This window comes from Penicillium samsonianum (assembly GCF_028829775.1).
Source record: "Penicillium samsonianum strain IBT 33392 chromosome Unknown utg000010l_segment0_segment0, whole genome shotgun sequence".
Taxonomy (NCBI): domain Eukaryota; kingdom Fungi; phylum Ascomycota; class Eurotiomycetes; order Eurotiales; family Aspergillaceae; genus Penicillium; species Penicillium samsonianum.
The window spans coordinates 30,196-42,751 of NW_026643268.1; the positions used below are offsets into that span (position 1 = coordinate 30,196).

The 12,556-nt window shown below is 48.0% G+C and overlaps 1 protein-coding gene across 1 annotated transcript; it reads right to left on the reverse strand.

Moving 5' to 3' along the window:
* Nucleotides 1-11,513: 11,513 nt before the first annotated feature.
* N7471_013656 (uncharacterized protein) lies at nucleotides 11,514-12,308 on the reverse strand (the record flags this gene model as incomplete). The annotated part of the gene is made up of 1 exon (XM_057286374.1): nucleotides 11,514-12,308. The coding sequence occupies one exon, from the start codon at nucleotides 12,306-12,308 to the stop codon at nucleotides 11,514-11,516; it is 795 nt and encodes a 264-aa protein (XP_057128853.1).
* Nucleotides 12,309-12,556: the final 248 nt, after the last annotated feature.

The window sequence follows — 12,556 nt, forward strand, 5'->3', positions numbered from 1 at the left end:
TTGGTGGAGGATTGGCGAAACAAGAGGTCTAAATGCACAATGACAAGATGGTACAGGAGTGGACACGCTGTCAGTTTGGAATCGAGCCCATCGAGACATATTTAGCGGCCAACTAATGTACGGGCGTCTATTCGCTTCCTCGCATTCTTCTCCATTTAGTCTTTGGCAGTTGAGTCACCTCAGGGCAAGCACGGGCTGATACCTTGCTCTGATCCAAATGGCCGGAAATCAAACTTTAATCACTGTTGCCCCGACGAAGAGATCGCCGGATGCTCTGGTCCTCGGTGGCTTTGTTGTTGCCCCGTTTTGCCACTTTCTTCATCTCAGTCTCCACGATCGCCAATCGAGCAAAGATATCAGCCAAGTCGTTGCGAACGGTTTCATTGCAGGTGCTTTGGACATACGATGAGCTCTCAATGGACCTGTATAGAAGATTAGCGCTTTATGTTTTCACCCGAAGGTTGATCCACAACTGACTTCATTCGGGTATTTAGACTGGATGTTGTCAGCAGGCAATCCGAAATCATATTCTGTGATGAGGTCGATACTTACTCTGCCACACATTCAAGAGCTACCGCATTGCCGTCTCTAGGGAGCTGAGTCTCTTCGGATTTTTCCAAGTCCCTTCCATATCTACACTTCTTCCTCCGCTCCCGTGGAGCCTCGTCACTCTCGTCGGCTGAGTTGCTGTTTTCCTGGTCGTCAGAGCAGTCATTTCCGTGCTGCAAAGCCTCATCCTCTGTTGTATCGCCTCCCTCAGACGCCGACAAACTGCTGGTTTTCTCAGACTCGGAGGACGATAAGGATAATGCACGTTGCAATCTGCTCCGAAAGTCTTGTCGTCGATGAGTGTGCGACACTTTTCGAATTCCACCCATACTTGCGTTTTAGCCACAAGGAGATGGCGAGTGTTCCCGATTCTGGTTGGGAGTACAGTATAAGGAGAGGGCGCACTGGCTTTAATAGATATTTGTATCGTGGAACCGGAATTGAGTGCTTTGCTTGCTTGCAATGGGGGCGCAAGGTCAACCAATGCGCACCCATACTTTCCACACCCGGAGCTTTATTTGTAATGAATTTCAGACCATCACTCAGTAATTGATCTTAGTCTTTCCATTGTTGAGGCCCTCATATTTTGCCTATGACTTCCACCTTGTCTGTCAAGCCAACGTTGACAGATAAATCATCTGGACGATAGACAGGAAGGCCAACGAATTTTGCACGAAAAAGAAAGCCCTCCTAGATGAACATGTTCTAACAAAGCGGTAAAACCATGCTGTGTGGCCAAGAAAGAAAGGCTTCCATCATCGTTTGCGTTTCAACGTCGCTGTTTCTCAACAGCCACCTCTTTTCCAAGGGTGCAACAATAATATGAGGGCATGTTTGGACTGGCGAATGGTGAGGGTCTGAGACCAGCTCACCAGACTGAGCCATGGCTCATAATCAAACAGTGGTCTTTTTTAATGCAACGGTAGGGTCTTTCGTAGTTGAATGAGTACTGAAAAGATCTTTAAACTCAACAAACCAACGTCTTCTAGTTCACTTTGTACTGTTTTCTTCATCCGTTCTTACCACTTCTGCCACCTTCCCGAGCATCACCATGTCCCCACGTAGCGCAGTGAACTGGCCGGAATGGGAGGAGAGAAATCTTCTCTCTTGGCTGGATGCCCATCGAGAGCTGTCGTGAAAAGCCCGCTCCGACGCATATTATGAACAACACCGGGTGGCCCGAAGCGCTGAGTCTCTACGGGGGAAGAAGTATCATATTCTGCGAAAGTGCCGTCGCACTGGCGCCAGGTCTTCTGATCATAGAGGCAATCAAAAACAATCAAAAGGCGCTCGTCAATCAACCGGCCGTAGGGCTTCATTGGCGGCCCTCCCAAACAGAATTTCTGCCAAAAGTAACATTGACAAATGGTTTGAAACAATCCTCACGGCCGAGGCGAGCCAAACCGACAGCAATGGATCAAGTCAAACAGAAAGCTCCAGACTAGGTACGAAATACATTTCCTGTTATCACCAATTATCATTTACTCATTACAAGCTGATCGTCTCTCACAGGTCGTGCGACGCGAGTATCAATCCCGTGTTGGCCTAAAGAAACTCGATCGTCATCTTCGATGTGGGACTATGTGCATCGTGTTTGTGCAGCCAGGAAGCTTGAATAGCAGTGAATAGAACGCCCATGCTAGCAGCGGTGTATTGGCATGCGGTTTACGTCGTGATATCGAAGCAACAGTGGCCAACTATCTCGATAACCAGTCCTGGTGCACGTTACTATAACAAACGGCTGTGATAGCTCCGCAAGCCGCAGCATGAGGAATTTCGTCGTGGCTGTACATATCACCTCATGTAATTATAAAAACAAGAGAAATCACCCTTCCTTGGAATCACAACAACATCGAGGGTGTCCCAGATGTCAGAGGTTATAAAATGGAGCACTGTGTCGTGTGCCTTCGAAACAGGCCCGTCTACAGTGCTGTTATGAATCAGCTATACATGCACGTTCTTTCTTCTTGTCTCTAATCCAGGAGAATGTCATCGGAGTCCCATGCGGTCTAGAAAATACTGCGGGCAGTGTATAAAGACTCACAGACCTATGAGTGTCCTCGGAACGAGATCAGGTCATGGTAGCAAAGGGGCTCTCCGGAAATTACAAAATTCACTTAATTCTTGTCAGCTCGAGGTAATATCTTTGGTTCCATTTTCAAATGGATTCGGTTAGGTCGGGGTCGAAAGCAGAGTGATTCGTAGAGTAGAATCTGAGGCATACGACTTATCTTCGAGCCACTCCTTAGTCATGTTTGACGAGAAGCAAAGGTTTTCCGAGTCAGCCCAAGACTGGCAGATTCAAGTCATGAGGAAAAATTGTTTCACACAGACCGTGGAATCATGAGCGGGACCGTCGATCAGTAGTCGAATCCCGAATCAATTCGACAACAGAGTTTTGAAAACCATGGAAACGCTCGCTCGGTGAGAGAAATCGGTTGTCAGAAGGATTCAAGCTTGAACTTAATCGAAAGCTTATTTATAGGCATCTGCTCCACTGGTGTGTTGGATTCCCGTGATTAAATCTGTCCCAGAGTCCGAGAATCCAGAGGGAAAATCGGGTACTCTCTCCAAGATCTCACACAGGCGAAGTATAGTATATTGCAGAAGGAAACAACATTATTCGTAAATATTCTCGGTCGCCAGAGTAATGGTCAAGATGCACTGGGTGTTTGAAATAAACTTTGTGGGTCGGCCCGGACCAATCGGTTTCTCGGTCTCTAGTGCACAAACCGGAGACTTTGTTTAAATCTACGATCTTGTTCTTACACAATTGACATTGATTTCAAAAACTATCTGCTAGAATTGGCAGACTGGCCATCGAGCTGGAGCAGATAGGGAGAGGATGGGTCGGGCTCAAAGAGAGTATACTTTCTACGAGGAAGGTTTATGCAGGACAGAAGACATAGCTTCTAGAACGTTCTATAGACCAGATAGAGGTAGCAGCACCTTCCCACTCGACGACGGAGGACCAGTCACTCTCTTGCGAGGGCAACTAAACCACGGATCGGATCTCGTTGCAAAAATTTTATGTGATATTCCAAATACCTCATCTGCCCCAACCAGACTCCCAAGCAACAAAGACCTGTTCCATCCGTACTCTGACGGCCCGTCAAGACTAGGTTTGTGGATCGTGTCTGGACCCTTGCAAATCCTTCGAATTTCTCCGGGCCGCAATTAGAACCTCCATGATCTACTGTCCCGTGGGTCATCGCTGAAATTTTCATCACAGGACCGTACCAGCGTCCGTCCACATTCGTAGGCGGTGTTTGATTGGTGCTACTGGTGTTTCTTGTGTCCAGATTCTCATCAGAGTGTGATAGTAGCGTTGCATATCGCGAGGTGGGCGACGATCGACGAGGAACCATCTCATGAGCCATGGTAGCTGAAATGACTCACTTAGTTGTCCTGGAAACTGGGCTCGGGTTCCTATTCTGGGCTTTCCAACAAGGTCTAGACTTTTTGATTTTCCGTCAAAGAATACAACCAATACCCTGAATTTGGGAGTATGTTCATAGTATCTGTACCGACAGGTAGGATAAGTATTAGTAGAGGCAACATCAGTTGGTTGCGAGCAACACAGAAAGTACCGTTAGCGCGAGGCTAGGCAAAGAGGATTGTAGAGGGATCAATGGGAGGCACGTCTTATGGCCAACCACGGGTACACAATCGAATGTGACTGTCTGCCACAAAGTCTCCAACCCATTATAGCGGCATCTGTTGAAGCGCTTCAACCCTCATGAAAGAGACGGTGACCGTGGCTAGTGGCCATGGTCAAAACGGGCAGAGTAGTCTGCCACCGCGTTGAGCGATTTAATTGCAAATTCAATGATATGTGAGAATCATATTCTTGCGCTATCACTGTCTTTTCAACAGTTGATGAAGTGGTTCACCATACTCAACGCAGGTTTTTGAAAGCAATGAATCCAGGTCGAAACTTGAGTCTGTAGGCCACAAAGTCTCCAAACACCATTTCAACATTGTTCAAATGTCTTCAACGCCAATAACGAGACAGTAATTCTCGCTAACATCTGCGCAACTGGTTCCTTGGTCGAGACGTAGCCGAAAAAATATAAAAGGAGCCGGATTCCCAGCCCAAAAGAATCAGGACTTCCGTCCTCACACTCCGATGTGTCATGGTGCCCTCTCATGCCTACGGGCTTGAGAGCTTCCATGACCACGGCTGTTGCTGCCACGAGCCCAGCGATGTAAGACTGTGCTCCCTCGCTGCCACGAGCCCCGCGAGTGTAAGAAGGTGCTTCGCAGGATAGGTCTGCGTCAACAACAATCCTTGCAGGATAGGCTCTGCGTCAACAACTGTGTCTCGCAGGATAGGCTCTGCGTCATCAACTGTGTCTCGCAGGATAGGCTCTGCGTCAACAACTGTGTCTTGCAGGATAGGCTCTGCGTCAACAACTGTGTCTCGCAGGATAGGCTCTGCGTCAACAACTGTGTCTCGCAGGATAGGCTCTGCGTCAACAACTGTGTCTCGCAGGATAGGCTCTGCGTTACCAACTGTGTCTCGCAGGATAGGCTCTGCGTCAACAACTGTGTCTCGCAGGATAGGCTCTGCGTCAACAACTGTGTCTCGCAGGATAGGCTCTGCGTCAACAACTGTGTCTCGCAGGATAGGTCTGCGTCAACAATAATCCTCGCAGGGGGGTGCTGCGAAACCAAGGACTTCAGAGCTTCCGTGACCACGGCTGTCGCTGCTCCGAGCCCAGCGATGTAAGACATGTGCTCCCTCGCTGCCCCGAGCCCCGCGAGTGTAAAAATGTGGTCCCTCGTTGCCCCGAGCCCCGCGAGTGTAAAAATGTGGTCCCTCGTTGCCCCGAGCCCCGCGAGTGTAAAAATGTGGTCCCTCGCTGCCCCGAACCCCGCGAGTGTAAAAAGGTGCTTCGCAGGACGAGCTCTGCGTCAACAAATATGCTTCGCAGGGGATTGCTGCGTGAACAAGGCCTCTAGCGATGTGCAGGCACCTCTCCGTGGTGCTAGGGACCAGTATTCGAGTATTCAAGAGTACTCGAAGAAGCCAAGATCTGCACACCATCTTGATGATGTATTTTGTAGTTCAAAATCATCATTAGAGAAATAAAATGAGCCCTAGATAGAAGCAAATCAATATCAGAGTCGTAAATTCAAGATTCAACCTTCGTTATCGAATGCCGTATTCCCAACCCTCCTGTCTAGTCTTCCCGCCGCAATAGAATTCATCTGCCATCAGGGCGTGGAGCGAACAAAATGGTGAGTATTTTGGTGCGTCGTGGATGTGTTGACCGGGCGTTGATGAGCGTTGATGGTCGTTGGTGAACGTTGATGGTTGTTGATGAACGTTGATGAACGTTGATGGTCGTTGATGAACGTTGATGGTTGTTGATGAACGTTGATGGTCGTTGATAAACGTTGATGAGCGTTGACGATAGTATGGACGAGGGTGTTGATGTGTGTATTGTGGTATATGGCCAGGCGGTGAACTTGAGTGATGGTCACTAGACTTCAGCAAAGCCCAACCAAGCCCATTTCTATGCACACAACTACGGTATTGGCATTCATAACCCTGCTGATTAATGTATGTTTTTTATGCATGTTCTAGTCTATAAGCTCAGATCTCGGCCCGACGTTTTCCCCGACCCAATCCGGGGGTTCAACTACTCCAAGAAGCAGGGTATCAAGATTCAACGGCAACGACCCGGTAATAAAAGTCATGGAAAACAATGGCTACACTATAGACCCGATTGCATAGGAATTACCAAGAAAAAGTCGAATTTGACCAGGATTTTGTACTATTCTGGCACTTAAAGGATTAGTGAGCGTCAGCACATAGATATATATATTTCATATAGACAGAAGTAGGTGTATCTTCCTGTTCAAGTGTGACACTTTCATCAGTGGAACTCGTCATTTGTAGGCTCATAGGATTCAATTCCATGCCGAAAGCTAGTTAATTTCTCACAATGAGTGTCTGTTTCCACAGATAATTGATACTGGGAAAATCTGCATTTTTTAATGCAAATGCCAAGAATTGGCATGTCTGTATTGTTTTCGGCCCATAGCCCATCTGCGGGTTGGGGTCGGGTTGGGCTTTTGGGCCGGTCCGGAAGTCTACATATGACAGAGATAACAGTTTCATTGTTTCATTCTGCACCATTTGGCATCACTTGCTACGGTGGTCCCCTGGTGTTTACCCAGTAAAGTTCGCACACAGCCTCCAATTCGATTGAGCTGGTCCAATGCAAACACCAATATCCCGCGGTGAAGCTATAATTAGGCAAAACACCCACGATCAGACCTACCAGGTGTAGATGAAGCATTGAATGAGGAGCGCTCGAAATACATTTTGTTGCTCAGATAATTATGGTGATGCGATAGACTGTTCCTCGCGTAGTCAAATTTGCCGCTTCAGGCGGCTTGCAAGTCACTCACTCCTACTCTGCTGTACATGTAGAATCCACAACGGCCGCGAGTCAAAGTGGATTCCCAATAAAGACAACGAAGAAATTGAGGGGCTTGGCTCGAAAATTTCCGATTGGCTGCTTCTACATGGGAGCCGTCGCAACCCCGTGCATAATCCCGTAAGCAACTACGATTTATATCGCCTGTCCTCTCCCATTATCAACATCCACTACTGCACCCAAAGCGATCGAGCATACTCCACTTTGTAGAGAACATAGTTGCAGCCCGATCGGGTCTAGCAAGCGCCATCTTGACCAGATCTGGTAAAGACGATTCCGCCAGCATTTACTACGGACTTTGGTGATGCGATCTACTTGGATTGGAGCCGCAGCAGACATGCGCGTAACCAATCCCGCCGAAAGCAATCATATGAATGCTGATTAGGGGTAGAAATTTTAGCATAGGCTGCCACAGATAGTCAGAGAGGTCGCACAGAGGATGGCTCTGAGTAAAGTTGTGCAGACATCCAACCCACCTCCACAAAGGATCTGCTTGAACAGTGATATGCCAAATGTTGTCCAGGGCGCGGTGAGGTTTGGCAAAATATATTTGATGCCCAAGGACAGGGGACGTAGGGGACGTAGAGAGCTCGGCCATTCCCTGAGAAAACCGCTTGCACGCGATATGTCAGAAGACGATTTCGGTGATAGATACACGCGCTCGGGTTGACTAACCTGCAGATGCAGGGACATCCAGAGGAAATGGTCTTTGCACACGTTACTCCGGCTTGGATAGAAAAAAGCGTGCTTAGGCATCAGATCCAGCCAGCGTATATCCAAAGACACCACAACAGTTCCGACGGTGCTCTTGATGCAGCGTCGTGCATGTCTGGTTGATTCATTTTCACTTGTTCGTTTCCGCTTGTTAGCTTCCCCCGCTGGAATACATCAACCGGCTCAGCAACGCGGAGTAGGATCAGGTGAAACTATCGGACGGCATCTCTTTGCTCGTGGCTCTCTAGTTGACTCGGCTATGACTCGACACCCTACCGTCTCCTTTTATCGGTTCGTACCTGATATGGCCAATGTTCATCTGTAGGCTCGAAATAATGGGGTCCCGCCTCACCTTTTCCTTGCACACAGACTTAACAATCTGGCCGTCTGCGGAGGTAAGACTCACCTGCCATAAAGCCAGACAAAACCTCCAGCATCCTCGGGTCTTTCGGAGTTCCAGGTTTGGAAAGATGCGAGAAGCCAACCGAGGACAATGAGGATCACCCAATGGACGCCAGGATTTTAATCCACAAGAAGCTATTCTTTCGGATACCGAGACGCACGGTGGTATAAGCCCATTGTGGCTTGGACTCTGTACCGGGTAGACACATCAGCACATGACCTGATGTACAAATTCGACTTAGAGAAGGGCCGAGGTAGACGATCTGGACCTTACATTGGCTCATCATCGATGCCACCAGTAGTTATGTGGAAATGATAGACAGCATGCGATCGCATCGGTATAGGGGAGCTCGAGCAGGCATGCTCGATTCGTAATTCACTCGAGTGACGGGAATATGAGGGGACCTCCTGTTGTACGGTCCGGGTCAACAAGGCTTACCACTTGGACGAGTTGTTATGACTTACCTGCTCATAGAGTTTTTAGAACGTTCGCCTCAGACGAGACGATAAATTAGCTTTAAGGTCGTATCTTACCGACGAGATCACTTACAATTGTCTTGATCAATGCAGTCAACGATCATGCCATGTTAACATGATGTTGTATCCAGTTCGTCGCAACCTCCGGCTGCCGCTTCGAAGAAGCTGCGCTGGGTACACCGGGCACCTTTTTACAGCCAAAGTCGCGTGACGAATTCACCTGTGGAAATAAATTGTACAGTCGTAAAGCGATAGGACCTCGCGACGCGGACAGCGAGAGGTTCATACACTCCGCCGTTCATGGTGTGAGGGCGGTGAGGTTGAGGCGGAAGACGCGATGGAGCACGCGTCGTAGTGACGCCTTGGTCTTATCTCCGATCCCGCGATAGAACTCCCAACAGGTATGTTTCACAGTGGCGATGGCTGCTCCTATGTACAGTGGCATAAAAATCAGTAATGGTGTTCGTGATTTGGAGCACAAAAATCCGCAACAAACTGATATAGCGCAGCGGAAGGCGCGATAAATCACTCACATTATCAGGAAGAATAGACGTCTCAAGCTTCCATGCAGCGAAGCTCGCAATCGGATGTCCGCACCTGTTATTAGCCCGTTCCTTCTTCACCTAGGGTTTGTTGCGTGGTTGAAGCGGCGGGGACAAGAATAATGTGTAGGCCATGGCTTTGTATTGGGCACTAATGAGATGCTGTATCCTCGGGACCTCTGGTGCGATGTCAATGTTCACTGTCGTTCATTAGCTTATAGATCGACGAGCTAATCCATGACTCACATGTTCTGGTGGCCAAGACTAGGGACGAAGAGACGGCAAAGAGTTGCGGTCCTTGCGCTCGTGCATTACGTCGAATATCGGTTCGATTGGAATCGCATTGTCTTCAGGATCAGTAGAATTCAGACAATTCAGGCTAAGATTCCCATACCTGCGACGCGGATATCCGCGCTTTCTCTTGGGAATACACACAGAGGTTGTACAGTAGATCAGCTCAGTCGACTGCTGTGGCGGAGGCATCTTCGCATAGACATTTTAATCGGCTGGTGTGAATGGCAGTGCATCTGGTGGGAATCATACCTGTATCTCTCACAGGCACTGTCTGGCTTGCTAATCCACGATGTATTCTATAAATGTCAGTACAGTGGAAATTCGGTTCTGGGTCAAAGGAGAGAACTTATCAGGTGACTCAGACACAAGCCTGCTCGATTTTGCAGAGTCAAGTGAATAAAATGTAGAGCAAATTGCCGGGGGTAGAGGACGTATTTATAGGCTTCTCGGCTCCTTCTGTTGCGCAAGTGCTCTGCTTGGTAGAACGCGTTGAGGACACCTCTCTTGTTTGAGACCTGTTGAAACCCGTGGCTTCTCTTTACAGCGTCTATTTGCACAGTTTGATGCCTTTAGATGCTCAGCGAGAGAGACGAGCAAGAGTCGTGTTGAGAAAAAGGATGCTGAGTCAGTCAAGAAACGTTAGCTAACTGTTGAACCATTCACGGCTCTCTAAAATTGAGGCACTGGGTGCTATTCTATCCGCAATGACAGGCTCATATTTGTGTTGTGATCATCTCATCTGTGAGGGACTCAAAGTTGATTCACCGAAAATCGCCTTCAATTTTATCCCTAGAAATCATGGACTTTTTTCCCTAGCCTCGCTTTAGTGTTGTGTTGGTTGTGTGTTGAGCTGTGGGTCTGTCCGTCTAGACTGCGGAAAGCGAGGTCACAGTAGGATGTGCGGGGGCTCGACCCGTCAACCCGTTGAAGCTTGGCCCAACGTTGTCAACACTCAATTTTCGAACTTGTGACCATGAAGATACATTAAGTTTTTTTTCGCTTTCTTTTTTGACCTTCTTTTTTAGGTTACTGTAAGTTCTACAATGTTCCGTTTGTCGACTTTCTGAGACCTTCAACGAAAGTGGAAAGAGGTGTCCGATTGAAATATATATCACCTCGATGAGCGCTCATATCTGACCTCAACATCGTGAGGCTTGATCAGATTTCCTCGACCGACTCGTTGATCACTATCCTATGATCAAGTTGACTGCCAACAGCCCGCTGAAAAGTTGTTTTTGAAAAGTAAAACAACTCCAGTCAAAATTTGACTGCTTCGGTTGACCGTTGTGGTGATTGTAAAACCCAGCCCATAAACACCGGCGTCTGCATATTCTATAAGAGACACCAAGGATCGATGGAAATGGTATTGTCCAGAGCCCTGACTTTCCCCTGCTGACAAGATGGATTCACAAATCAGCTCGAAAGACCAGGAAATTGGAGGAGATCAGCCGCCCAGTGAATTGCCAACCCTTAGAGAGAAAGACAAATCACAGGAAAGTTCCGACCATGTCCCATTGGTAAGTGGAACGATTCGGCTTCAAACGCTTTTGCTGACCATTGCAGCCCTCTCCTTTGCAGCAGGAAGCAGATACAAGACACACCCTGGCGACCGAGCCTTTCAACCTATTCTAAAGGCGCTAGCAGACCTCGAGGGCGACGATGCCAAGTTTGCCTTTCCCGCAGCTCACTTGCTGGACTCTGTTGACGACTATGGGAGCCATGCGTGTCCAAGCACATGGATGGTCAGAAGCTACAGCAGGGCAACCTTGTCTTGAAGGAGGCTGGTACGCACCTGAGAAAGAATAGGGACGGTCTTCAGCTTCGCCACGACAAATAGCTATCCCGGCTGCGCTCTTTTGAACAGGCCTTGAAATTATCCTGGCAGAGGCTGATTAGCGTACTCGATGACTGGAATCACCCTTTCAGAGTTGATCTGGCAGGGCCCTTGGATAACGTAAGCGAGGAGTGAGGGATCAGCTATTCAATAAAATCAGGAATGTCAAGAATGGCGGAAAATAGTTCATTCGATGATTCGAAATTAGATTGAGAAGAAATATGATCTCTAGACATCTGGACACCCGACTTATCTCGGAACATTGATCAGAAGCACCTCTCTCAATTTTTGTCCTTTGCTCCATTTGTTCAAAACGACTTCCTGAAGGGCAAGAGCCGCAGTGTAGAACCACTTTGTTTGCTCCTGGATAGAAAGACCTTTTGATAATAAAGGTGGTGGAGGTATTGGACCTCCACGTCCCCCCCAAGTCCTAACCCCTCTCCCCCCTGTAAGACAAATCCATGAATACATGTAGAATGCCTTCGGGTGGAATCGACGTAGCGCTCCCGATTTAAGTTCAGAATGTTGGGTATCAGACAATCCAAGAAAGAGACCCATTGCCTCAATCACCACCCGAGCTCTCCATATCCATTTTGCTTCACGAATAGGCAAGGATCTAACCCAATGGCTCACACGACCCATCCGCTTTTCATGTTCCCCTTCTGTCTCTGTAGGTTCCTTCGCGCGTTCGGCATCCATCTCATCCTCTAGAGCGTTCTGGCGGGTGGTATGATCTGGCACTTCGAGCTTGCGAACCGATTTGATCAGATTATAAATCTGTTCAGTGCTTTCTTCCGCTTCTTCTTCATCAAGAACGTAGTCTGCAAGTCGTATAAGAGTTGTATCTTCATCTGGGTAGCACAAGCTCAACAACAAGGCTGGGAGAAACTCGATTTTTGGCTTCGCGGGAACGGTAGACTTGGAAATCGTGCCTTTTGGGCCTTTGAATCTTTGAGACGGCTTCTTTATGTGAGAATTGAGTGTGACATTTTTTTGATTGCGAGAAGATGCCTTTTGGCGGGCCTGTTGGCGTGTTTGTGCCATTGAGGTGGTTGAACAAGGTTTCCAAACTGATAATTTTTACCAAGACGAAAAGGATGAATGGGTTATGTAGACTGCAAAAACTGGGTTGGCGGCTTAAATAACTAAAGGTAACACAGGTATTAGTCATAGCTATCGGATGATTCCATAGAGATAGACTATACTCCTAGGAACGAAATCTAAATAAATTCCATGTACTGTGGGTCCAAATCTATGCACTCGTCAGTTGGAGTCAGCTGCCAAGATTATTG